Source organism: Kryptolebias marmoratus, linkage group LG12, assembly GCF_001649575.2.
Source record: "Kryptolebias marmoratus isolate JLee-2015 linkage group LG12, ASM164957v2, whole genome shotgun sequence".
Lineage (NCBI taxonomy): Eukaryota > Metazoa > Chordata > Actinopteri > Cyprinodontiformes > Rivulidae > Kryptolebias > Kryptolebias marmoratus.
In genome coordinates, this window is record NC_051441.1 from 12,517,711 (window position 1) to 12,542,389 (window position 24,679).

Genomic DNA, 24,679 nt, shown 5'->3' on the forward strand with positions numbered 1-24,679 from the left:
TCTCAGAATCAGCCAACAGTCCAAAACCAGCTCCGGTTTAACTTGTTTGTTTAAGATACTGCTTTCTTTTTTCTTCGATGTGACATTGAAGTTGGAGGAACTAAGGCAGCGTGACCACAAACACGCCGAGGTAACCGGGAGCTGCTGTACGCACGGTGTGTTTTTACCCCCACAAACCAGCACGAAAACAGGTTGTCAGTAAACAAAGCTCGGAATAAGGGCTGAACAGGACGGGGTGGTAAATTACAGCCAAACGAGGAGAAACGATGGAGGAGCGGAGCGACTGGAAATAAAAGAGCAGATGAAAAGTGTTTCATAGGAGGATCTGACTGATGCTGCTGAAGACAGAGCTGATATTTATTCTGTTTCATGTGTTTGCTGTGCTTCAGTGCATTTTACAACAAGAACAGTGCCTCATTGGTCTAACTTAAACTGAAGACAGCTAAAAAATGTAGGGTGTATAAACTGAAACAGTCTTTTTATCATCTGACATCTGATCTGATCTTGTATCAGCTGTGTTTCTCAGCTTGAAACTTACTTGTCTGAAGCTAAAGTATTAAGTATAAAACACATTTAGGGTTAAACTGGATCACGATCGGCTGACACCAACCACAGTCGCCTCAGGGATCGGTTTATATTTGACCTCAGCAACCACCGTTCTCATTCTCTCCTAATTAGTAATAAAAGCACGGAGGTAGTTTACGGCTACAGACATGCACCGGATGGGCAAAACAAACAAAAAATATTTGGTGTTTGTATTTTATTTATTTATAGGAAAATAATATTTTTCCTTTGAAGATGAATACATTTTGCTGAGAGACTGGGCTGCTATTTAGGGATATTTTTTCTAATAGAAAAGAATGGTGTGGTAGTAGCTAAGAGTCATCCCCAACACGTACCAGACTGTGTGAGATGTTTGTTTAAAACTTTGCCATGCAGTGAAAGCTAAATCTTTCTCTTTTTTGGTAAGCTTGGTTTTAATTACGGCTACAAAAATCTCATCGTCACTCGTTGCTTTAAAGAAATACTGTAATTGTTTTCCTAACGTGTCACAGAAATTAAACATAGATTCTTCTGTATGTTCTTTTAATGACATTTTTACAACAATCAATAGTTTATTTCAGATTATTATTCATATATTCAGTAAAAAGTGATGACTTACAACCTCCATGTCTAGACACTTTTGAAATATGTTTTGTTTTTATTCCAACTATACTAGTTTTAAAGTTCTAACAGCTACTTTTTAATAGTAATGTTTCAATAACATGGTGTACAAAAAGATAGGATATGTCAGTTTTGTTCATCAAAAAATAATATTTACTACTTTGCCAAATAAATTCTTTTCCATTGCTGCAATAAAACTGTACTTGTTGTTCAGTAAATTTGCCACAATAACTGGTTCATAATTCAAATACATGGGCAAAGTTACAATACAATGTTATTCAAAGTACATGTTACATTATCTTAGGAAAAATCTGTGTCTACATACAGTATTTACCTATTTAGATATGGACAAAAAACCAAAACCACGCCCCATTCGACATTAAATAAAACATCAGGGCATCTTTGAAGTGCCCACTTTAATTCTGAGTTTACCACAAATATTTAATTTATTTATTTACTGGTGTGATTTTGTCCTACAATCCAAACATGTTATAACTACGTGATACATTTTAATAGAAAAAACGAAACAGTACATACATTTTTACATTCTGAGGGAAAATTATGTTCAAGCACAAAGCTATCATCAGTTTTGTTTGGACTAGAAATGATAAAGTGCTTTTCTCTGAAACATAAACTTGCCACGGCACTAAAAACCAAAAGCACAGAGTCAACAAACATAAACTAAATGAACACAGACACGTGAATTATGTTCGCATTTATGGTAAAAACAAAGAGGAGTGTGATTCAGATTGGCCTGTTGTTTCAAAGAATTCACATTAATCCAATGTTTCCTGTAATTTTAAAGGTCCAGTTCACTTTTTCTTTTTCTTTTTGAAAAAAAAAAACTTCTTTCAGACGTTCCTAACACTTTGGGCTCAAGTTTAACTGTGAAGATTTGGCAAAAAAAAAAAAAGAAAGAAGACATCTTCCTGTTATTTCATGGCAGTTTGAGTTAGAAATAAAAAATAAAAAAGTATGTTTTTGCTGTATGTTGCAAAACGTTAATCCACTCCAGCTGCATAAATTCGAGGAAAAGATGAAGAAAGAACAACATTGGGCTGTGCTATTTCAAGACATTTTTCACATTACAGAAAGGTCTGTCAAATACCAACAAGCTCCCCCAATTTAAGGAGGGCGCTAACAGTAATTATCTAACACATACATCTCTTTCTGTTGCTCTACAAACCGAATACTGCAAATATCCAAATTAGAAGTCTAGACAAAACAAGACATGAGCTCTATGTAGTCATAGATGAGTTTACATCAATCAGCTGCAGGATTAGGACCTTCTTTTTTTTTAGGTTTCCCTTTTCGTTCCCCTAAAACACTCTGCTAGGGTTTGATAAAATACAGCCGGAGGCATTGTGGAATGAAAAGGTTGGGTCTCTGTGGATTGGGTTTGCTTCTCACAGATCTCATCAGATTGGAATTTGGCATTCGTTATTGATGTTTTGCTGGCAAGAGAACGGCTACGCATGGGTCGGATTGGTCTTCAACAATATCTTAAAGTAACATTCACGTGAAAGCCAGAGTGCAGGTTTTATCGGCAGAACATTGCGAGATGAGCTGTATTATTAGTTTTATCTATCAGCGGACATTTTTTCATATGGCTCATTGGAGTGGGGCCAAAGCCAAAGAATAAAAAATATGATAAAAAAAAAACTAAATACTTCTAATGCATCTTGTTTGTTTAGCCTTAAAAGTAGTTAAACCTTTTGGAAACTAGTCTTCTCCCTCTGAGAAGATGAGTACTGCAGTCACAGTTGGGCATTAAAGCCATAATCAGCTAATTCTGATCAGGAAATAACCCAAACTGGTCTGATTAAAGGAATAGTTCAGATCTTATGATGTGAGGTCCTCTGTATGAACATTTATTATGATAGATAGCTCTTTGATTGACTTCAGTTCAAAACAGCAGAGATGAAATTTCCCTGGCTTGACAAACTGGTGGCTAGTCGGAGCAAAGCAGATTGATGTCATCTTAAAATAGCTCCAATCTTAAAACTCTCATAATGGTTTATGAGTGTGCTTTTTTATAAATCTTTACACTGCAGAAAGTTTTTAAATATATAGTTATTTGCATTGAATTCTGTAGTTATCTCCAAATGCAACTGCAGCAGTTAGCTGTAGCGCTTCCATTGCAGCATGGGGGTCACTTCCTGCAGGAATATCATAATATTTCTGCTGGAATAACAGGCAGTTCAGTGGTGATGTAAAGGTTTATTAAATAGTGTTTACGTGAAAAGCTATGAATTTTTTTAGGTTGGGGTTGTTTGGATTAGTTTTTAGTTTATGAAGCTGATCAGAATTAAAGCATTTTTCTCCAAACTGAGAATATTTAAAGAGCTGTTTAGAAAGATATCAGATATCCAAACACGTTCAACAGAATCCTGCTTCAAAAAAAAGAAAAAAAAATCAAAATTTCCTCATTTTGGTTGTGATCTTGACATGTTTTTTACAAATGTATTTTAGCACCTAATATTGTAGACCTTACCCATTTTTTAAACCAAACTTTATCAACAGCAAAACAAAACCCAGAAAGCAAAGAGTCTTCTCTGAAACAGGACAGCATCAGTGAAGAAATGTTGAAGTCCAATGCAACTAAAGACGCTTAAAAAGACACAAAGACATAAACAAACACGTTCCCCATCTCATCACAAGTACTAAAACATAAAAAAGACCCCCAGTAGCCAATGAATGCTCGAAGAAGCTTCTCCTCAAAAGGAACGTGGCTCCTCAGGTCTCCTCCAGAGATGCCCACAGGAGACGTGGCTGAACAAAAAATAAAGTTCCAAGTGGGAGAACTCAAGTTCATGTTGGGTCAGCATGGAAACCCAGCAATCAATGGCTGTTGATCACAGGGTTTGGGATGAAAGGCTCACTGTCAAGGTACTTGTTGACCCCCATCTGGACAGACTGTGGAAACAAACAGCAGACACAAATAAGAGATTAGAAATGCAACAAACAGAGAAACACAAACCTGAGCTGGGGATGTAATGTATAAAGCAAGATAAGATGTAATTTACATCTCTCTGTTTCTATTTCTACAAGTTCCTACAATGTGTTATTGTTACTGTTATTCTACATTTGAGCTCTGAATTTGTTGCATCTTTGCATCTTTAAGGTCTGCATTTTGGACTACTAGGTCTAAATGCCAAATAAACTATTTAAAGCATTAGCAGTGGCACAACAGTGGCAGCACTGAGTTCCATCACTTTATCTGTCAGCAAAAATGTTCAAGAATCAAAACATTTGAGGAAACAGGATTCAGGTTTTACAGCAAAGTGTTTCTGATCGTGCTCGATGTGGGATTTCAGCAGCTCAACAGTCTGAGGTCTATCAGGCAGCTCTTCCTCCATGATAAAGGGAGAAATGTTGCACTTCTGCTAATGATCCATTCTGTCTTAACATATAAAAGATGGCGTTCAGCAAAGTCTGCTAAAACATAAGCCACCTTTAAAGAAAAATTCACTGGACTGCTTCAAACCAGAATATTATTTAGCATTAAGGTTTCCCATGGAGCGTGCACTAATGGATCACCATACTAATGATGGTTATTGACTTTTGAACTTTGTGCTGACAACAAGCCAGATGGTTCTCCTCTTTAGCTTAGAGCACACAATGATCCTATTTCCAGATCTTTAAATATTTAAAATTAGATTCCTATGTTGACAGGGAGGCTTTTTTTCCTCTTGGCTTCAGTCCGTCTGAAATGGCCTCTGAGCAAGAGACTACTGAAGGGTTTTCTGGATCTCATTAACATATTTTATTCTATGAATGGTAGACTTTTTATTTGCATTTGTGAAGGAAACTGTGGTTGTTCAATGATTTAGAAAAAGCAGTTTTCCCACACTGTATAAGGAAATTTCATTCAACCTTAGGGTCTGAACATTATTAGGGACGGGTTTTAAAGCTTGTCTTACACAAAATGAGATTTCTACAGATGATCTGAATCTTTATTCATGATAAAATGTACAAATTCTTAGTTTACTTTTTATCTTATTGTTCATAATTGCTGATCTATTTGTCAATATGTGTGGTGAACCCATCCCTATTTACTGAAATATTCTGCCTTTCTGGGATGCTTTTTTAAAAAAAAGAAGCTAAACACACAATTTTACTAATTAGTCATGAAATGATAATAATCAGTCTTTGCATATATCACTAGTTTTGTTTTAAATATGTTGTTAATATCAAATTTATTATGTATATGATGCTTTTAGTTTTTAAGTTTTTGAGTTGTTCAGACCTTGTTAAGTGGAGTTCTGTGGAAAGGGGATGAACTGAGCTAATGCCTAGTCTAAAAAGGGCCAAGGCCAAAGTTGACTGCTGCTGACTCAAATAAATAAAACAAATAAAAATAATGGCAGTTCATGCAAACATCATTTTATAAACCTTTACATCTCTATCAGTTTCACATTACACAGTTGTTTCCATAAAATTCTTTGAAAGCACAAATACCAGCAGCTAGATAAGGCACTTTTAGTCCTTAGTGGGACATTTAAGGCAAAAATATACAGTTTTTGCTGGAATAACAGCACATTTGAAAGGTATGTAAAAGTTATAAAATGACTCATGAATTACTATGAACTTTTTGAGACTGGAGTTGCTTAAAGACGACAGCAACCCACTTTATTTTTGGCCCCATTTGAATTAGCTGTTAGCTTGTCTGGTCAAAGATACTTTGAGGTTTAAACCCTTTACAGATAACTGCAATCCATTGTTGCTGACATTTTGCAACATTCTTACTTTTTGCACTTAAGAACCCATGTACATGAATCACACAAGGCAACGCATGCCCTTTCTCGTCATAGTTTACCTTAGCAACATTGTGTCTCTCGACCTTTGGACTTGTAGCTGTTGCAGTATTTTTCTGTTTGAAGCACAGCACTTTCTTCATGCTTTGATGGAAGTTGTCAGAGAGGAAAGCATAGAGGACTGGGTTGGCACAGGAGTTGATGTAGGTGAGGATGACCAGCGAAGAGTAGATTATAACGGTGGATTCGGTCTCGGGGATGGTGGAGATCACGTTAGCGATGTTAACAGTAAAAAAGGGCAGCCAGCAGAGTATAAACACCAGCACGATGATCACCACCATGCGTGTCACTTTGCGCTCTGATCTTCGGGGCCTAGTCAGGCCTGCGCGCACACCAGCTGACTTCACCTGCAAGTAAAAAGGTTTAATCAAATTTTAGAAAGCCTGTTAAAAGATTTAAACCCCAATTAAAGTTAAGGAATATTCAGAGTTACCTTGATGACAATGATCAGGTAGCAAAGGCAAATAACGACCAGGGGCCCAAAGAAACCAAGGATCGATGTGTAAAGGATGAAGACGGTGGACCACGTATTTATTGGATCAGGCCAGCTGATGTTGCAGGTGTTGAACTCCTTCTGTACATGTGAGAAGATGGTGATCGGCAACACCATCAGAAAGGCCACGACCCACACCAAGCTACTGAAAATCTTGGCCACCCGTGGCTTCCTCCACTTGGAACTGCGAATGGGATAAACCACGGCCAGGAAGCGGTCGATGCTCATCAGCGTCAGGCAAAAGGTGGAGGCAAACTGGCTCATGCTGTCCACGGTCATGCACACTTTGCAGAGAAACTCCCCATATGGCCAATAAGAAAAGACAGTATTGGTTCCAATAAAGGGGATTCCCAGGATGTAGAGTTCATCTGCCACAGCTAAATTGAGGATATACATGTTGGTTACAGTCTTCATCTTCGAGTAGCGGGCCACTATATAGATGGCTAGTGTGTTACCCAGGAAACCCACAATGAAGACGATAGCATAGATGACCGCAGTAGCTCTACTGAGAGGCATCAGGTCCGGGTCATGGCCACTGTTGTTTGTGTTGTGCAGAGGGATAAATGTGCTGTTATTCTCATTCCCCAATGTCCTGTTGTCCATGTAGAAGGAGAGAATGCTGGGATCCATTGGGCTTGCAGAAGAAATACGCTTATGAGAGAAAACACAAATATTATAAATGATGCTCGACTACAGTCAGTACCAAGAAAGGAAACAACACTTCATAATGTCCTGACTGTTTGAGTGTTCTGTGAACTCCTAGTTCAGAGAATAATGTCAAACTTCTGCCCCCCCCCCCACACACACACACACACACGCCCAACAACACCGGTGCTCTCTGACCCATATTTACGAGGTGAGAGGAAAACTTTCCAGTGAAGTTGTCTGGGCTTGTGGCCTACATGGTATTTCTTATAATGAGAAATTGCATTTTACAGGAGAATGACATGAGTTTAACAGGTTTATTGACACTGCCAGTGGACTGGGAAGTGGTTCCATATCTGCAGTGATAATTTTGTTTGCACTGTCGAGAAGGGGCAAAGGGTCATCTAAAATGAACAAAAGTCATCGGTTTTAAAGCGCTTTGGTTTGTAAAGGGATTTAAAATCAAAGGCGAGCTTTGAAGATACAGGGTTGTGCTGTTATATCAACATCTTGTGGTCAGAATGGGTGATAAGAGACTATCTGCTGCTGAAAAATGACCCTTCCTGGATATATCTCCATCACTGTCCAGTTAAACACACCAGGAGGGGAACTTAGCTTACAGTCTGTGATTACTTTGCATCCATGCAGTTACAGAACTTAGGGTTAGAAGAAATGTGTTAAAGCCTGTCATCAAAACATTCAAACTATATCTGAACATTGCTGCACAAAATATGTTTTTGAACATAATTTGAAATCTAAAGCACGAAAAGTCAGTCACATCTCACGTAGATTAAAGCCAAACCAACATTAGTTTTTAAAAATACAAATTTCTTTAGCTTTATATTTTATTAAAAGTATGTTGCAACCTAAATCTGTGAAACATTTAACCGTTAAATGTTCTGAAATGTAACTTAAAGGAGAGTTCAGATCATCTGGAGTGGTAGAAAGGTCATGAACAAATAATATCTTACCTGTTGTAGATAGTTCTTTGAGTCACAGCCAGATGCTGTCGTCTGGACCCTCCCAAAGCCCTCGTAACTGAAGAGAGGAAGAGGAGTCCTTGTGAGGTGAAAAAAAACTTCATAGTGATTCATGTGAACGCTGTTTCATAAACTTTTACATTGCTGTCACTTTTGCAATTTACAATTATTTACACAGAATTCTGTGATTATTCACAGATATATATTAGCATCGGCAGCAAGCTGTAGCACTTCCAGTGCAGCCTGGGGCACTTCCTGCAGGAAAATCACAATACTTCTGCCAGAATAACTGTGTCATGAGACATTTGAGAGTGATATAAAGGTTTATCAAATATTGTTTATATGAACCACTTTAAAGCTTTTGAGATTGTTTAAAACTGTAACGATCCACTTTGTTTTTTGGACCCGCTCAACCTAGCCGTTAGCTCACATGTGAGCCAAATAAGGTCCGAGGGCCACAAGTGGCCATTGAGCCATCACAATCCATCCCTCGACATCCTCACACAAAAGTAAAACAACTTGAAATAAATTTAAAAAAATCAAGATTTAAGTAATAGAGGAAGCTTAAAACAAAGTCTATGTTACCTTCTTACCACTTTATTGAAAGAAAATGGTTTTCGTTCTGTCTAAATTTGACTAAAATATGCTTACAGACAGGTTTTTACGGTCGTGCTGACTAATGTAAACGAAAGACGATGTATACAAAAAAGGTAAATACTGATATTTTTAACTAAACATTGATGTTTATATTAAAGATCACAGATTTTAGATTATGCACACTATGTTTGATATGCAACTATGCTAAACTCACCAAAAAATAGAAATAAATAAGCCCTAAAAGTGACATTTGACACATCTAAAAGAACATTCAGAGAAATCATTTAATAATCAACAAGTATTCATCAAATGTTTGCCTTATGCTGTCATGCAAGAGAAAACAATCATTTCTTTGTTTAGTTGCAGATGATATGATGTTGTATATGATAAATAAAAGTATCATTCTGTGTTTATGTTTTAGTTCAGTTTGTGACCTTTCATATCCATGAACTCAGTCAAAATGGCCCTTTGAAAAAAAAAAAAAAAAAAAAGATGCGCCTCTGTGCATCAACTCAGAATTCAACTCTGTTTCTCCAAACTGAGGTTGTTCCGAAAAAAAAAAAAAATCTACTACAGCTATCTGCAACAGGTAGGATGCTAGTTGTTCCTAACATTTCCACAGAACCTCATTTCAAAAGATCGGAATGATCACTTTAAGTTTGGTACTTTAACTCAACAGGATTAATTTAATTTATTTTTTTGCTTAACATTAATGGCCCAAAAAGCAGAAATGTGATTACCCCGTGCTGTTTTTTATGGTAGCGAAAGCTATAAATCCTGCTCTCTGCGTGACAAAGTGATAATAATCATATTAGTGTCAGATGATGGCGTGAGTCTCTGTCCCGGGTGTCACCTGCCTCCCGCTCAGTGTGGGAGGGCCCCTCAGCCCCCATCCTCGTGTTACCCTCTCAAATTAAAGAAAAAAAAAACCAAAGCGGGTGCAGCTGCTAATAGATATAGCTGGACGGATAATTGCCAAATGTCAGACGGTGCAACCCGAGGCTGTGGAGACGTGTTGCACAAATAAATGCATTGACGTGGAGATTCAGTGAACCGAGCTCCAAAAACAAGGGAGTGACGCGCAGCCCGCAGCGCGCTGTTGAGAAAACAAACATCTTGCAGCCCCTGTCCCATTCAAACTGCTCGACATTTTTATTTTTATTTTTTGGGCCAACAAACAGTACATTATTGAAAAGCCCCATAAGAGCCAACAAACTTGCTCATATGGCTGCGTTCAACTTCAGAAATGGTCTTTCTCAAGCCACATTTTGGTCATTTCTTTCAACTTTCCTGGGAAATATAAACATAAAGAAATTACGGTAATTATGGAGCTCCACTGGTAAAATGTGTGTGGAAAATGAAGTATAATAGCAGTGGCGGAACTTGCCAATTAACTTTGACCACTTTTTGTCCACAGCACAAAGAGATACAGTTTGTTGCATGCAAATTAAAAAAAAAAACATTTAACTTTATTTGATTTTAGTTTTAGAATACAAAATAATAACATTTTGTAGTATTTAAATTGGAACTCAAAAATATAGAGATGTTGGAGTTTTTCCTCCTGCGCTCTTGATTTTGCGCACATTACGCGTCAAGCAGCCACGAATTTATCATTTCAAGTTTACCATTTCCCTTATGATCCCCTCGACCTTATAAGTCTTGGCATGACTATTTCAGACTGGAACTACTATCTCTTAGTTGTTTACCGTGTGTGGAGAAAGATTCAGCCCGTGCGCTCCTGCGCGCCTCCAGCGCTCACGCGGTGATGAAATCGCCTCCTTTCGCTGCTCTCCTCTCCCGGTCCTTGGAACAGACAACGCCTCGCGCTCAACTTTTCATCCTGTGGCATTTTCCAGATATCAGCGAGCTGAAGTTTCCATGCTGACATGTATATATAAAAAAAGAATCTTTAACTTTCAGTTAGTTTCATCAGTGAGAAGAGCCGCGCGCACGGAAGGATTGTCTTCTTGCGCTGATGACCTGTTGGACTCACAGTAGTGCCGCGACGCACTGAGGGGGTTTATATGAGCGGGAAACGTCACCTAACCTCTGGGTGTTAAAGTCCCACCCATGGGTTGTCATCATCCTACCGAGATCAGCTGGTGGTGGAAATGAAAAGTCAGTAAATCGTTTATTTTTGACTTTTCTTTGCATTTTTAACTCCAGTCATCCACTTAAAAAAACACTGTGTTCGTCTGTCTGTTAACGAAATATCACCTGATTTTAATGAAACTCCCAGAAAGTAATCATTATAGCCTACATCTACATCTGATAGCCCTTTTGTAGTTAAACGTATTCAACATGGCCGCCACAGTTAAACGATTTGAGACAACATAAAAATTGTCATAACTCAGCCAATTTTACAGCTATTGAGCTAAAATTTGGAGTGGTAGTAGCTGAGTATTATCCCAAACACATATTTGGATCACTACAAGGTGTGTAACTGTTGGAGTCAATCCAGTCTGTTTGTTAGCAAAATATATCATGAACCACTGGACAGACTTTAATGACGCTCTTAATGCACATCTACAACTGATTGCCTTTTGAATGAAATCCAATTCAAGATGGCTGCCAGAGCTAATCGAACTTAGCCAAAACATTGACTAGGTGTAAGTCAGTGAATTCAACAGCTAATGAGCTCAAATTTGGTGTGGTAGTAGCTGAGAGTCATTTTTAACATGACCTCTGAGCACCATCATATTTCATCTCTCATGGGATTGTGTTTAACGACATTCACAAGGTTTGACTAAAACCTTCTCAGCGTAGTGGTATTAAATTGATGGCATGAAGGATGATGGGAGATATGCATTCCTTCATTTCAAATGTCTAAGGCTGAGGAGATTAGGTGTCCAGGTTCAGTTGAAATGACAATACCTTGCTGTTGCCTTGGACAAGCAGCAAACTGAGCCTGTGTGCCGAGGGCAGAGAGAGGGGGGGGGGGATTTGATGGTAATTGTCTGGGAAAGCTTAAGCCATTAGTTTTATGTTGCTGTCGTCCAGCTCAGTGCAGCGTTAACAACAGGCTGCTGCAAATGCAGACACACACACACACACACACACACACACACACACACACACAGATCGAGCAGGAGCCCCGCTCGTCCCTGCGTCATGTCACCATGGCTCATTGTCTGCACGGAGGGAGGACCAGTGGGAAGCTGAGGACGTCTGGCGATTTATGGAGCCTGTCGCAGCTGCTTCAAACCAACCGTTTTACGAGACTTGTTTCAACAGGTTAACTTGATTTATCTGCACCGATTTCTTTCCTTTTTTTTTTTTTACTCGAATGAAAGCAGTCTGAATTGGACCCGAAGATGTCTCCAGAACCTGCTTGCAGTTTGCACCAACTTTAAGTGCAGTTTCCTGCATCTGAAGGCCATAAATGCTTCTCTCTCTCATTCACTGATTATGAAAAAATAATGTTTTCTTTTGTTTCTTATGCAGACTGCTAAGGTGTTTGCCAGTTTCTGCATCTTGTCCAAAGCCCTGCGGCGTGACTCCTGACAGGAGAGGCCACGTTTCGCCTTCTTTGGCTTTATTTGCACCGACTCCTCATTCCTTTAAGAATTCATTTAAAGACTTTGTTTTTGAGTCTTTAGCACCTGCTCACCTCCAGCTTTTTGTCTTTGCACACTCCTAAAAGGGTCACTGAGGTCAGGAAGCTGATCCTCCTGGATCTACCAAGAGTGTTTGGCTTTTAAACCAAACTGAGTTATGATATTATTCTTTTTATTTTTTGGCTCTGTAATTTGTTTAATCCATTTCACCACCTACCACCATGAAGGGCTGGTGATTATGTATTTGCCTGCGTTTATTTCCTTGTTTGTTTGTTAGCGAAATATCTCATGAACCACAAGCTGAATTTTAATGAAACTCACAGAAAGTAATCTTTGGGTGTACATGTACAGACACTTAACTTGGAGTCAGCCTGATTCAAATCATGTCTGCCACAGCTAATGGGCCACAGTAAAAACAAAAAGGGCTAAAAACCGGTTAGTTTCACAGATACTGAGCTAAGCGTTGGTGTGGTCACAGCTGAAAGGTGTTATCAACACATAATCTAAGCACAAACAAATTGCACAGGATCTTAGTTGGAAATGTTGGCTTTAACTGTGAGAGCTGACTTTGTGTCACTGTTAGCAAAATATCTCATGAACCCATGGACAGATTTTAGTGAAACTTTTAGGAAGTAATGATTGGCTGTGCTTCTAAAACTCATTAACGTTTGGAGTCAATTAAAATCAAGATGGCCACCATGTACCCAAGAATACCTACAACTCAGTCAGTTTTACAGACATTGAGCTAGCATGTTGTGTAGCAGTAGCTGAGAGTCATTCCCAACAAGTACTCTGAGCTCTACCTAACTGCTTGACATATTTGTTTAAAACCCTGGCGTGCAAATCAGCAGGCGACATGCAGTCCTTCCAGGAATGCTGTTTTGCCCATTAATTCTTTAATTTTTATATTTTTACTTTTTAAAAAAATTTCTGTGTATGGTTTTACTCTCATCCTTCTGAACTCTGGCCAACCTTTGTGTTTTAAATGTGTTTAAATAAATTTGATTAGACTTGAGCAAGAAGCGGAGCTTTTTTTTTACACAACTGTATTAGACCGGCCCTGTAATGAAACCTGAGTTGTGTCTCACTGAAATGAACAGTGATAAATTATTATAATATTTTAGTGTGCATACACAACATCAGAGCAATATCTTCTTATTACGCAACATCCCAGTGTTAAAATGTTTTATTTGTAGTGGATAAACTACAAAATAATTAGCTGTATGCACAGAAATAATTACCAAATTCATGAGCTGGTGTTAATACAGTAAAATATGGCATTTTTCCCTTCCAGCTGTTCTTTCATCCTTTCTGTCCATCTGCAAATGGGCCTTTTATGGCCTCTGTCTTCTACCACTTATTTCAATTCTGCTGCTGTGTTTGCATACTTATTACATTTGCTAAAATGATCTAATTTTCTCACAACGAGCCCAACCATAATAATAAGTCATGCTCACTGTCTGGCAGTGCAAGCCATCGTGGATGGAAAACACCACAGATCAGCATGAATCGGATTATAATGAACGCATACTGGAGAAGAACAAACGCTTACCCCAAATGCACAGATGAAACCATCACAAGAGATTTATGTTTGCTTTAAACAAGTTGTTCTGTAAAAACATGTAAGGGTTCCGTGGAGAGGGTACGAACAGCTATTGTCTTACGTGTCGTAGCTAGATGATTGAACAGCCTCAGTTTGGAGAAATAGAGTTTATATCTGACTCAGTCAACGAGCTAAAGGCTAGTCTGAGTGGGAGTGGATTGCTGCCATTTTAAAACTATCTCAAACAATCTCCTGTGAATGCTACTCTATAAACCTTTACATCACTGTCACTTTTTCACACCATTGATTATTTACACAGAATTTTAGGGGTATTTGTAAGTGTAAATAGCAGCAGCTAGTTGGAACGCTTCTGACAATAGTTTCACATTACAGGGCAAAGTGAAATATAATAACATTACCGCTGGAAGGACTGAAAGTGCCAGCTCTAACCATAATTTCATGAAAATGATGCATAATCGATGGAGGTGTAAAGGCTTATGAAATAGATTACAAAGTTTTAAAGCTGTGTTAGAACAGCAGAAATTCACTTTGCTCTTGGCTCCACTTGGACTAGCCTTTAGCTCATCTGTCCGGTCAGAATTAAACTATTTCTCCAAATTAAGGTGATTCAAAGAGCTATGCACAATATTTATTGTTCACAAGGTTTCTGTGGAAACCTCATGAACATTTAAACTGAAACTACAAATTATTATACTGCAAATCCCAACTTTGCAAGAATAATTATCAGTTCCCATTGCTGCTGCACAGGGTGAAAACATAACAACACTTTGCATCTGTATATTGCATAACACAGAAAACAGGTTTTACAATAAAAAAAATCAGATAGCTTTCAGGTAGCTGCTGAGTATTTCTAAATTACATAAAAATAAACATTGTTCTGTTTTTTTTTTTCCAACTCAAAACTGACATTTTTTTCTCCCCCCTTTCCTTCTCTATCTCCTGTTTTCACTCGGATGAGTCACTGTGGCTTCGAGCAGCCTTTCTATATCGAGCCTTCTCCTTTTGGGCGCTGAGATCATATCAGAGGGGTGTCAGCCTCAGACTTTGTCTAGCAGACAACAACAAGCTGGCAGGGATCGATCTCTATCGAGGCAAATGCAGCCTGACTCATGTGGGAGTGCAACAAATGAGGTTTTGATGCTGCTAAATCAATATTCTACCCCTGATGTATAATAATAGTAATAATAATAATAATAATAATAATAATAATAATAATAATAATAATAATAATAATAATAATAATAATAATAATAATAAACAGGTCTTTGTGTGGCTGAAGGAGGAAATAAATGAGGTGACATCCAAAGAGGCCACTGTGAGACTAATGTTGTGTCAGAAAAGACTAAGAAGGAGTTGTAAACAGAATTATTCAGTCTTTATCCCATCTTTGCACAACGCTTGATCTTCTTTTTCTCATCCAATCAGTCACTGACCAAAGTCTGACTGGTTGTGGAAAAGCAGACAGCACTTTACATTCCTACCTACAACATGGGGCAAAATTGAAACTGCATTTTTGTGAAATTTAAGGCGTAACCATGAATCTTCCTGTACTGTTTAGTTTTAGGACAGGACCATATGAAGAGCGAAGTCCACTTGGCGTCGGATAAAACTGGTGCAATAGTTTGAACTGTATAAGTCCAACTCCTAAAGCCCTCCACATTAACCCAGAGTTGCCACAAATTCCAGCCCATTTCTGGTTGTTGCATAATACTCCTAAATCTTTTCCCCCAAATGAGCCTAAGAGCCGACATTCCTCCATCTCCCCCACATTCCAAAAATGTCTTATAATATTCAGCTCCTGCACGTCTACCACTCTGTAACTTTAGAGTAGTTTCTAATTTATTTGCTGATTCCATAGCATGAAAACAGTCCACAAGTCTTTTATAGGACACTACCTAATTGCAGGTGTCTCCAAAATTGGCTTTTAGGCAATCTATACTCTTTTCTTAAAATGTAAAACCATTTAAGAATAGTATCTACAGATAAATTTTCTAATCTAATCCTTCGTGAATCCATTCTTTCCAGATAAGCACTCTGTTATCGATTTCCTATTGAGGAAAAAGTTAAATGGTGGCAGCTGTATTTAAAAAGACTCTCCTTCATACTCTCTGAAAATGAGTTTGGACACTTTCAGATAAATGGGATGAAGGTGAAGGAGGATGCTGCTCAGGAAGCAGTGCCCATTGTGCCTAATATGACCACCGTTTCACCGATTATAGAATATTTTTTGATGTATTACTTGTTTTTTTGGTCTCAGGAGACAGAAATAGTTGACAGACCTACTTATTTCCACGAAGCTTCTTACTTTATGCTTCAACTTAATATTGAAAAGTTAAAAACATGCCATAAATGAAGTCTGAGCTTCTGAATAGCTGTTCAGATTTGACTTTCGTCGCTCTTGCACCTGGAGCTGTTTTTGAGGCTGTTTTTTTGTTTTTCCTGCACTCCAGATGGAGCTGTTGCCTCTGGTGGCTTCAATTTCACTTTACAGGGAAGCAGCATTCGGGCACAAGTCGCTTCGGCTTGCAGCATGCAGGCTGACAAAGACGTCTTTTATCATGTTTTTATATGCAGGAATGCATGTAGGCGTTCTGCAGAACGTTCCAGTTCGGCCTCGAATCAGAGTCTGAGCAGCTGTTTCTGCTGTTTGGCTCCTCCAGCAGAAGCCTTCGCTCACTCATTCAGAAGCAGAGGCAAACCGAGGGCCAGATGTGGGAATTACCGTAAAAGCTAGTAAAGCTGAGCCACCTGAAATGTATTTAACCTGGAAGCTGTTTTTTTGTTCACAAGTTTTCTTTTATATATCGTGGCTTTCCATCACATCTGACTGACAGCATCATCGTTAAACGATTACTTTGCTGCAGCCCTGTTTTCACACACTTCTAACTGGGAATTTTCAGTTTTTTTGTTTTTTTTTTACCTAAATGGATAATGTTAAGTACAATAATCTAAATCAGGCCTGCTCCTTCAGGGTGTAATTTTCTACCGTTTATAGTCTGGTCACATAAACATGTTTATTGACAGACTGACATGAGAAGAACAGCAAGGTTTTCACGCTTCAGCTCCCCTATTGGATCCCAGTTCACTCTCACAGATTGGTGTACGGGCCGGCACAATAGCTGGAGGATTACGCTTCAGATTCTGATGACGTCTTTTTCAGTTTCCAGTTGGCTAAAAAAGAAAAGGCGTAATTCAGGTCGTACTGTGCGACCGTTTAGCCTCTGCCCCTCCAAAAGCAGCAGAGGAAAAAAAAGGAGGCTAAATAGAAAAAAAAAAAAAACAAATGTAAAAGAAGCAGCACCTTTCAGCAGACTCGTCTCCAGATGCTGCAGCTGCTTTGCCATCGAGGGATTTGGTGTTTCACTTTTTCCCACACATGCTTCCGATGTCTGGAATTCTTATCCGGTCTGCTCCTGATTCAGTTATTCTCCGTTTCTTCATTTTCCCCCTGGCTGATTTGTAAACCTGGAACTGTTCACGCCCTCGTTCTCTACTCATTTACGAGTCTTTTTATTGTCTCGATGAGATACCAGGGGAGGAATTTATTTCGAAAAGGTAACGCAGGACATGATCCAAGCCATCGGACGTTTTTAAAAAAGGCTCACTGGGTGAAAATAAAATAAAATTATATGAAAACATGATGGAAAATTTGGAAAACCTTAAAAAGATTAGTCAACTTGTGGTCAATCTGAAAATACAAAAGAAACCAATAATTAGTGACAGGCAATGCCACAAATGCTGGATTTTATTCCTGAAAAGACTAAAGCTAAATGTATAAATCATTCGTAAATCTAGAAATACAAACAAAACACGTTTACAGATTTTTTTTTACAGATTTTTGCATTAAGCTATAAGTAAAAGCCTATTCTTTCTTTACAAGATTGAGGAGGATTGTTCTTTCTTTCTTTTAGTTTTGTCTTTCTGTCTTTCCTTTTTATTTCCTCCCTTTGTTTTTGTTACTTTGATTCTTCTTTTGTTAATTTATCCTTTCCTTTGTTTTTTCCTAATTCTTCCTATCAATTGTTCTGATTTATTCCTCCCTTTTTTGTTTCTTTGTTCATCTCTCCTTTCATTACTTCTTTCTTTCCACCCTTCCTTCCTTCTTTTCTTTCTTTCTTGGCTTGTGTTTCCTTCCTTCCTTTATTTCATCTTTGTGATAAAACTTCAGGACATCGTCAGTTATCTTTGACTTAACCTTTAAAGACTGGAAACAAATAAAAAGAAAAGAAAAAGAAAAAACTTTGGATGTTTTTGTTACAGAAACAGACTTTTTCTTGGCAGATTTACTAACTTCCCCACATTTTTGCATCCATCTGTGGACTGATCTTCACATCTCCATGTTTTTCTTTTATTGCAAATAAATTATTGTAAAAATTCAAACCAGTAAATGTCAGAGAGAAACAGCACAAACAAGCAAAAAGAAACGATTGTCATTTGCCACATAATTTTACTTTGACATTGTTATAAACTTAGCAGGCACTCTGTTATTGTTTGATTCCCCTCAGGATCCAAATTCCACACAGAAATTAGTCAATCAGGATACAACACTTCAATAATGTGTAACCGACTGTCTATTTTTAGCTGCATTTTAATAAGATTTCCATGATGACTTCAGCATTTCCTTTCTGTCTACACTTTCTGAAGAAAACAACAACAAAGTCTTGAGGTTTGTGAGCAGGACTCTGGCTCAGAAACCCCCCTCAGCAAGATAAAAATAAGGATACGAGCTCACTGGTGGTTGACAAAGAACACCACAAATATCGAGTAGATGGTGTCCAGGGTGTAAACAATAAAGTTGAAGATTGTCATAAAAGTGATCAGCAGCTGTTTGTCCCAGGGACAGAGTTTACCGCAGTTATTCGGTCTCTTATTGTTGCGGAAACTATACAGCGGCCAAATAACCATGGCGGTCAAATACATGACCGCTGCCAGAACATTGTAGACGATTGCGATCTTGTCGAAGGACAGCTGAGAATACCAGTTCTGATTTGCCAGGGAGAGCAGGATTATGACGACGGCAAAGATGAAACACAAGGAGTACACGGCGACGCACCACTGCAGCTCCGGGGAGTGTGAGTACTGTCCTGTTTCCATGGAGATGAAGATGAGACAGGCGAAGAAGCTCTCCAGCATCTTCATGATGCCGGGCACCGTGGAGAGGAAACCTCGGTTCTGCCCGCTCGGACGAAGGTATGTCAGGACCACCTCGCTCACATACCCTGCAAAACAAAGCCAGGACACGACGGACGCTCCTGCCTGCCGGTGGCAGGTGCTGCAGGTGAAAAAGACGGGGTAGATGATGGAGGCCGACAGGCACAGCAGGCTCGCCAGCATCGCAAAGGCAGCCGTGAAGTCGTTCCAGTCAAAAGGTAACTTGGCGTTGACCGTGGTGAACTCCAGGACGAGGATGAGAAGCGTGAAGAAACAGCAGAAGCACCAGGTGAACATGCACCACGCCCAGTACGGAGAACCGTCGGGTTTCACCGACGCCACCAGGCCAAAACACAGACAAGTGACGATCAGAGTCAAGATTCGGATGATCCCCACAGGCTGGGTGACGGATTTTACATCCACAAACACCATGATTGGACGGGATGAGTGTGTTTGACCAAGAAAAGAGTTGTTTCCTTTCAGTCAGTTTGCCGTACCCTTCTGACCGATACAACCTTGAAGTTTTAGCCAGATCCCGTTGAAGAAATCCATGAAGGCAAAAGTGGCGTGCTCCGTGAAACAGAAACTCAGGCGTGGTGTGTATTCTAGCAGAGCATCCTGGGCTTATCTGTCCTGTTTATGACCCCTTTTCAGTGCGTTGATTGGATACTGGCTGGTTGTTATCAAACTCACCTCACAGCGTTCATGGACTCTGATCCTTGCTGCGGTTCAGAGACAGGGGTGGAGGAGACATTCTCGGTTCTATAAGTTTTATTCTGTCAAACAGACTTAAATTATTGGCCTCAGGTAGAATAAAAGGAGAGCATAGAAGTCCTTTCAACAAAATTCTGAAATCCTAATGATGTTGAACTCTTGTGCCCTTTATCACCCCCCCAAAAAAACTGGAAAAATGAGTTGAAAAACCACCTTATGACCCTGAAATATTTCTATCAGGTTGCTGCTGGGTTTGAAAGCTCTGAGTCCCCTTTCTTAGGCAGAACTTACAAAACAACAAACAGCAAAGTCGAATACAAGCCGACACGTTTGGATGTGGCTGTTTTTGAAAAAGCTGAGGATTAAAAGAGACAACCGTGGAAATTTACAGACTGAAGAGGTGGTGTTTCCACACAACCTCAGGGGAGGAACTTCGTGATCACGCAGGCTGATCAATTGAAGCTGCAGCGGCGACAGCGTGTCTCACACAGACTTTCCTGCCGTGACAGCGAGCGTTCATGTGTTCATGGAAAAATAAAGCCTTGGATTTTTGCCAATGATGTCTATAAAACGGTGGACTGGGTTGTACTCAGTGTGAGAAAGAGGCTGATAAACATCACACAGGCGAAAAAAAACAAAACAAAACAAAACTTTTCCAGCCACACATTATCAGCAGGCACAGTTAGGTTAATGCAGAGCAAAAGGTTTTCTTTCATTTCCAGTGCTTCTGCTTATGATTCTGACATGTTTATCCTGAATATATATTAATTGCCAAGAGGTGGAATAAAAATGAATGCGCTAGTCAGCATAACCTGGCCTAAAAGAAGCAAAGCATGTTGTGAAATAAATTTATTGTTCAGATTTAGTTAAGTAAACGTCCCAACAGGTGGAGCAGTTTCTGGCATTTAAACAAAAAACAAAAACAAAACAACAACAAAAATTAAACCACAGGCACATTTAATCAAAATAAGGGTTTTTGAAACAAACCGTGACCTTTTAGCACAATAACATGGAAATCTTCCCATGTTTAGTGGTGTTGTGAAAGCATCAACATTGACCTCACTTTAACATCATTTTGTCGTTATTTCATGTGACACATCCAGCAGGGATCTGCAGAAAATGAGTTTACAGCTAATGTAGCTTATTTAAAAAAAAAAGAGAAAAGATTTAGACTTAAACAAGAAAGTAATCAATCATTTGTTTCTGACTGAAAAAAAGCGGTGTTTTCCTTGGTTGTTGGAGGATTCTTTTTCTTTGGCTCCCCCTTCAGGTTTGTGTTAAAACTGCAGCGAGTTCTTGTCGTTAACTGAATGAAAAGAGCTCAAATTAAAAACACACACAAAAACAATTGGGGATTATTGTAAAGCATTTTATTTTTAGGTAAACATATTCTATGGGAACAATAGACAATGGATGATTTTACTGAACATTAAAACATTTACTGAACATTTTTATGAGTGCAGGAAGCTAACAAGCAATATACTTATACCACGGTGATACATGCCACGTTTTACCTTTCATGGCCATTTTATCTTTTGCACAGAACATTACCTATATAGCTCTTAAACTGAAGGAATGCTCTGAGGAAAAACAATAAAGTGGACCCTGATGTGGAAACTAACAGATAAAGTGAAAAGAAGCAGAATATTTTAGTTAAGCCCAGGAAAATGGTGAGCTGATGCTGTAAAACCATGATTAGCATAGTCAAATCTAAGTTTACAGCTGTGATTATGTATCCATGTTTATAGTTGGGACTATAGCTTTAATATCACCTCACATGCTTTTATTTTAGTGTTCATTATACAAAAAATGGGATTGGCAAAACAAACTGAGTGAACAGCTGCTGTATGATTGAATGCATGCGCATGTTGCCACATCTTTGCAAACATCACGTAGTAGGTGTGTGTGTCATTTTAGCTTTAGCACAGCATCGGTTTGAGCTACATTCATTTTAACACCAGAGTAATTTGTCTCCGAGAAAAGAAGGCAAAGATATAGACCTGTAAACACGTAAACACGCACATCAAACCCACTTTTACAGCATTTTATTCATAATTCAAATTATACAGTCAGCCAGTAGTTTTTAACATACAATATGTGGCTTATTTATCAATACTCCAAATTAATAACTGCTTGAGTTAAATAGTATAAGTAAAATTAGATGAAAGCGGAGATGCACAGATTGTGGTTTTCTCGGCCAATTCCATTTTTTTTTTTTTTTTACTGGAAATCCCCACAAAAATTCTTCAATTTATTGGACAGAGGGGTTTGTACAAATTGGAGCAGATTAAATATTTATGTCTTCTTCATAAGCAAGTTTATTGCTTCAAAATAAATGATAAATTTCAGTCTTGTGCTATTGCTAGCGCAAGTTGGGCACCTAGCTGTGGAGCATTCAGGCGGTGAAAAATTAAAAAAAATCTGTTTTTTCTGTGCTTTATTTGTCAATCAGTGGTCAAGCTGAAAATTTGTTGATTCCTTAAACCTGCTGAGTAATAGGTGCATCTCTACATGTAAAAAAAAAATCATGACAGACACATTAAGCAGGACGTGTTTGAGTTTCACCGGTGATAAAAACCAACTTGAGAGAATAAATTGTGTCCGCAATGTAAGCAGCCAGGTTTAAACTGGTCATGAAAGAAATAACAACCAACAAATTCCACGCGCAGGAACGAACACTTGGACAATTTGGCCGGGGATTGTTTCTGAAGGCGTACACTGGCCAAATGACCACAGCTGTGAGGTACATCAGCACTGCCAGCACATTGCAGACAGTCAGGACTTTGTTTAAAGGTGCGGGGAAGAGAGCCAGCAGCCGGCCGATGGTAAAAATAATGATAAGGAAGGAATAAATGAAGCAAATCGAGTAGACAGCAACACACCACTGGAGCCCCGGAAACACCCAGTAATTGAAGTAGCGCACACAGATGAAGATGACGCAGGCCACGAAGGTCTCCAGAACTTTGAGCAGGCCTGGAACCGTGGAAAGAAATCCACTGATCTCACCAGGTTTTGATCGAATCATTCCAACCTCCATGGTATAAAGGATCAAGGTCAGATAGGAAGTAACACTGGCACCAATCTGTCTGCCGCAAACAGAACAGGTGAAGAAGACGGAGTAGATGACGGATGCCACTAACACCTGCATGAAAGAAAAGACTGAAATAATACATGATATATACTTGTATATGCTCCTTGCCAGTTAATTTGATCTAGTTATTTGAGTAGTTCTTTCAAAATAAGCTAGCTTATAGATTATTCATCGGGCTTTTAAAAGAACCACTGATTCCTGCAATAGATCAGATATTTTACAGTGGGGTCCTGTGGAACAATTATTATTTGTTGTACATCGCCAACTCAACAGCCTTATTTTAGAGAAACAATGTTTAGTTTAGTTTACAGCAGTTAATAAAAAACTTTGTTCCATCCATCCATCCATCCATCCATCCATCCATCCATCCATCCATCCATCCATCCATCCATCCATCCATCCATCCATCCATCCATCCATCCATCCATCCATCCATCCATCCATCCATCCATCCATCCATCCATCCATCCATCCATCCATCCATCCATCCATCCATCCTTCTCCTGTCACCTATTCAAGACCAGGTTGTTCGGGGAAAAACTTAACCAAAGATGCCCAGTCCTCCCTCTCCCTAGCTTCTTCCTCCAGCTCATCCAAAGGGACTCCAAGGTGTTCCTAAGATCTCTCCAGCAAGTTCTGGGTTTGTCCTGAGGTCTCCGTCCAGTGGGACACATCTGAAACACCTCCCTCGGAAAGGATCCAGATGGCATCCTTATCCCAGGTGGCCCATATCAGGAGCTGTGATTCTACTCTAAGCTCCTCCCAGATGGCCAAACTACTTGTCCTATCCATAAGAACGGAGCATGAAGGGTACCCACCTGTGAGTACATGCATCCACCCGATTGTTGGATCTAGCTCAGGACTGCAAACCAGACACAGCACATCTCAAATCACCTGGATGCAATCAGGGTCTCCTAATTCATACATGCACTATTCACACCATAAAGTGAAAACCACATGAACTCAAGTTTTAACCTGATTTTGATTTGAGCTTACCAACCCTTGATCTCCATAACAACAAACCTAGAGCAGCTATTTATTTCACGTGCTTGTACTCTAGAAAACAAGCAAGAGATAATACACCCAGAAAACTAAGAACTACCATATCAGACAAAACACTTCAACTTTAAGTCTTTCTGCAGCTGATTCCATCAAACTGGAAGGTTTTCTTTTGCCATAATCTGTTCGAACATTTGGTACAGTTAATGAAATTAAATCGTCAGAGTGCAGAGAAAGACCTTCTGAGGACTTCTTAACAATATAGGAAGTGAGATAAGAGGGAACAACAATATAGGAAGTGAGATAAGAGGGAACAACAATATAGGAAGTGAGATAAGAGGAAACTAAATCCAAAATGGCTTTGTAAATAAAACGATGTCAATGACTAATTCTGCAGGTGGATAAAACTGTCCATCCAAGACAGGCGTACAGAACACAGTGGTGGGATTATAAAACGTAAGGCAACCAGTGGGAAGATGCATACATATAAATTATAAATGTGGCAGCAACAAGACGTTTTCTAGCATCAAAAGATAGGCTAGAAAATGGATTTTACATGGAAAAATTTGGAACCCATGTTAAAATGTCAAAAATTGTTTTTGTTTTTGTTAATTGTTAAAGAAATATTAAGGAACACCAAAGGGGGGAAGTGAGGAAGTTGGAAGTTCGGAGCCTGAGCAGTCTACAGCGTGCACTTAACAAATACTTACACAAGATAGCTAAGCAGAAGTACACAAATACTTTGCTTTAAAACTACCAAGTAGTTGCAAGGGCAAAGCGTGTGTGGGATGTGTACATCAAGACAATCAAATTGCATTGATAATATTTTTATCATTATAGTCAGGTGCACTGGCGGCGCCAGGGGGGCGCTAGGGGGTGCTGTAGCTCCCCCTGGAAAAGTCATAGC

The 24,679-nt window shown here is 39.0% G+C and overlaps 3 protein-coding genes across 4 annotated transcripts in view; all 3 read right to left on the reverse strand.

Moving 5' to 3' along the window:
• Window positions 1–1,075: 1,075 nt before the first annotated feature.
• On the reverse strand, window positions 1,076–10,707 carry LOC108239178 (somatostatin receptor type 5-like). Of its 2 annotated transcripts, none has more exons than XM_017421747.3 (5): window positions 10,403–10,707; window positions 8,091–8,178; window positions 6,415–7,125; window positions 5,984–6,328; window positions 1,076–4,080 (listed from the first exon to the last, which is right to left on the reverse strand). In XM_017421747.3, exons 3-5 carry the CDS (start codon window positions 7,102–7,104, stop codon window positions 4,006–4,008), a joined length of 1,110 nt encoding a protein of 369 aa, XP_017277236.1. In that variant the 5' UTR covers window positions 7,105–7,125; window positions 8,091–8,178; window positions 10,403–10,707; the 3' UTR covers window positions 1,076–4,005. The 2 variants fall into 2 exon arrangements, with proteins under 2 accessions (XP_017277236.1, XP_017277235.1); XM_017421746.3 differs by having other exon boundaries at window positions 8,091–8,157; window positions 10,403–10,706.
• Window positions 10,708–18,244: 7,537 nt separating this feature from the next.
• Window positions 18,245–19,575, reverse strand: LOC108239212 (myeloid-associated differentiation marker-like). Its single transcript, XM_017421794.3, has one exon. It carries the CDS (start codon window positions 19,398–19,400, stop codon window positions 18,546–18,548), a length of 855 nt encoding a protein of 284 aa, XP_017277283.1. The 5' UTR covers window positions 19,401–19,575; the 3' UTR covers window positions 18,245–18,545.
• Window positions 19,576–21,035: 1,460 nt separating this feature from the next.
• LOC108239213 (myeloid-associated differentiation marker homolog) overlaps window positions 21,036–24,679 on the reverse strand; it is a 6,706-nt gene continuing 3,062 nt past the window's right edge. The window contains exon 2 of the mRNA XM_017421795.3: window positions 21,036–22,824. Coding sequence (XP_017277284.1) covers window positions 22,222–22,824 — 603 coding nt within the window. The 3' untranslated portion in view covers window positions 21,036–22,221. The remainder of the gene's footprint in view (window positions 22,825–24,679) is intronic.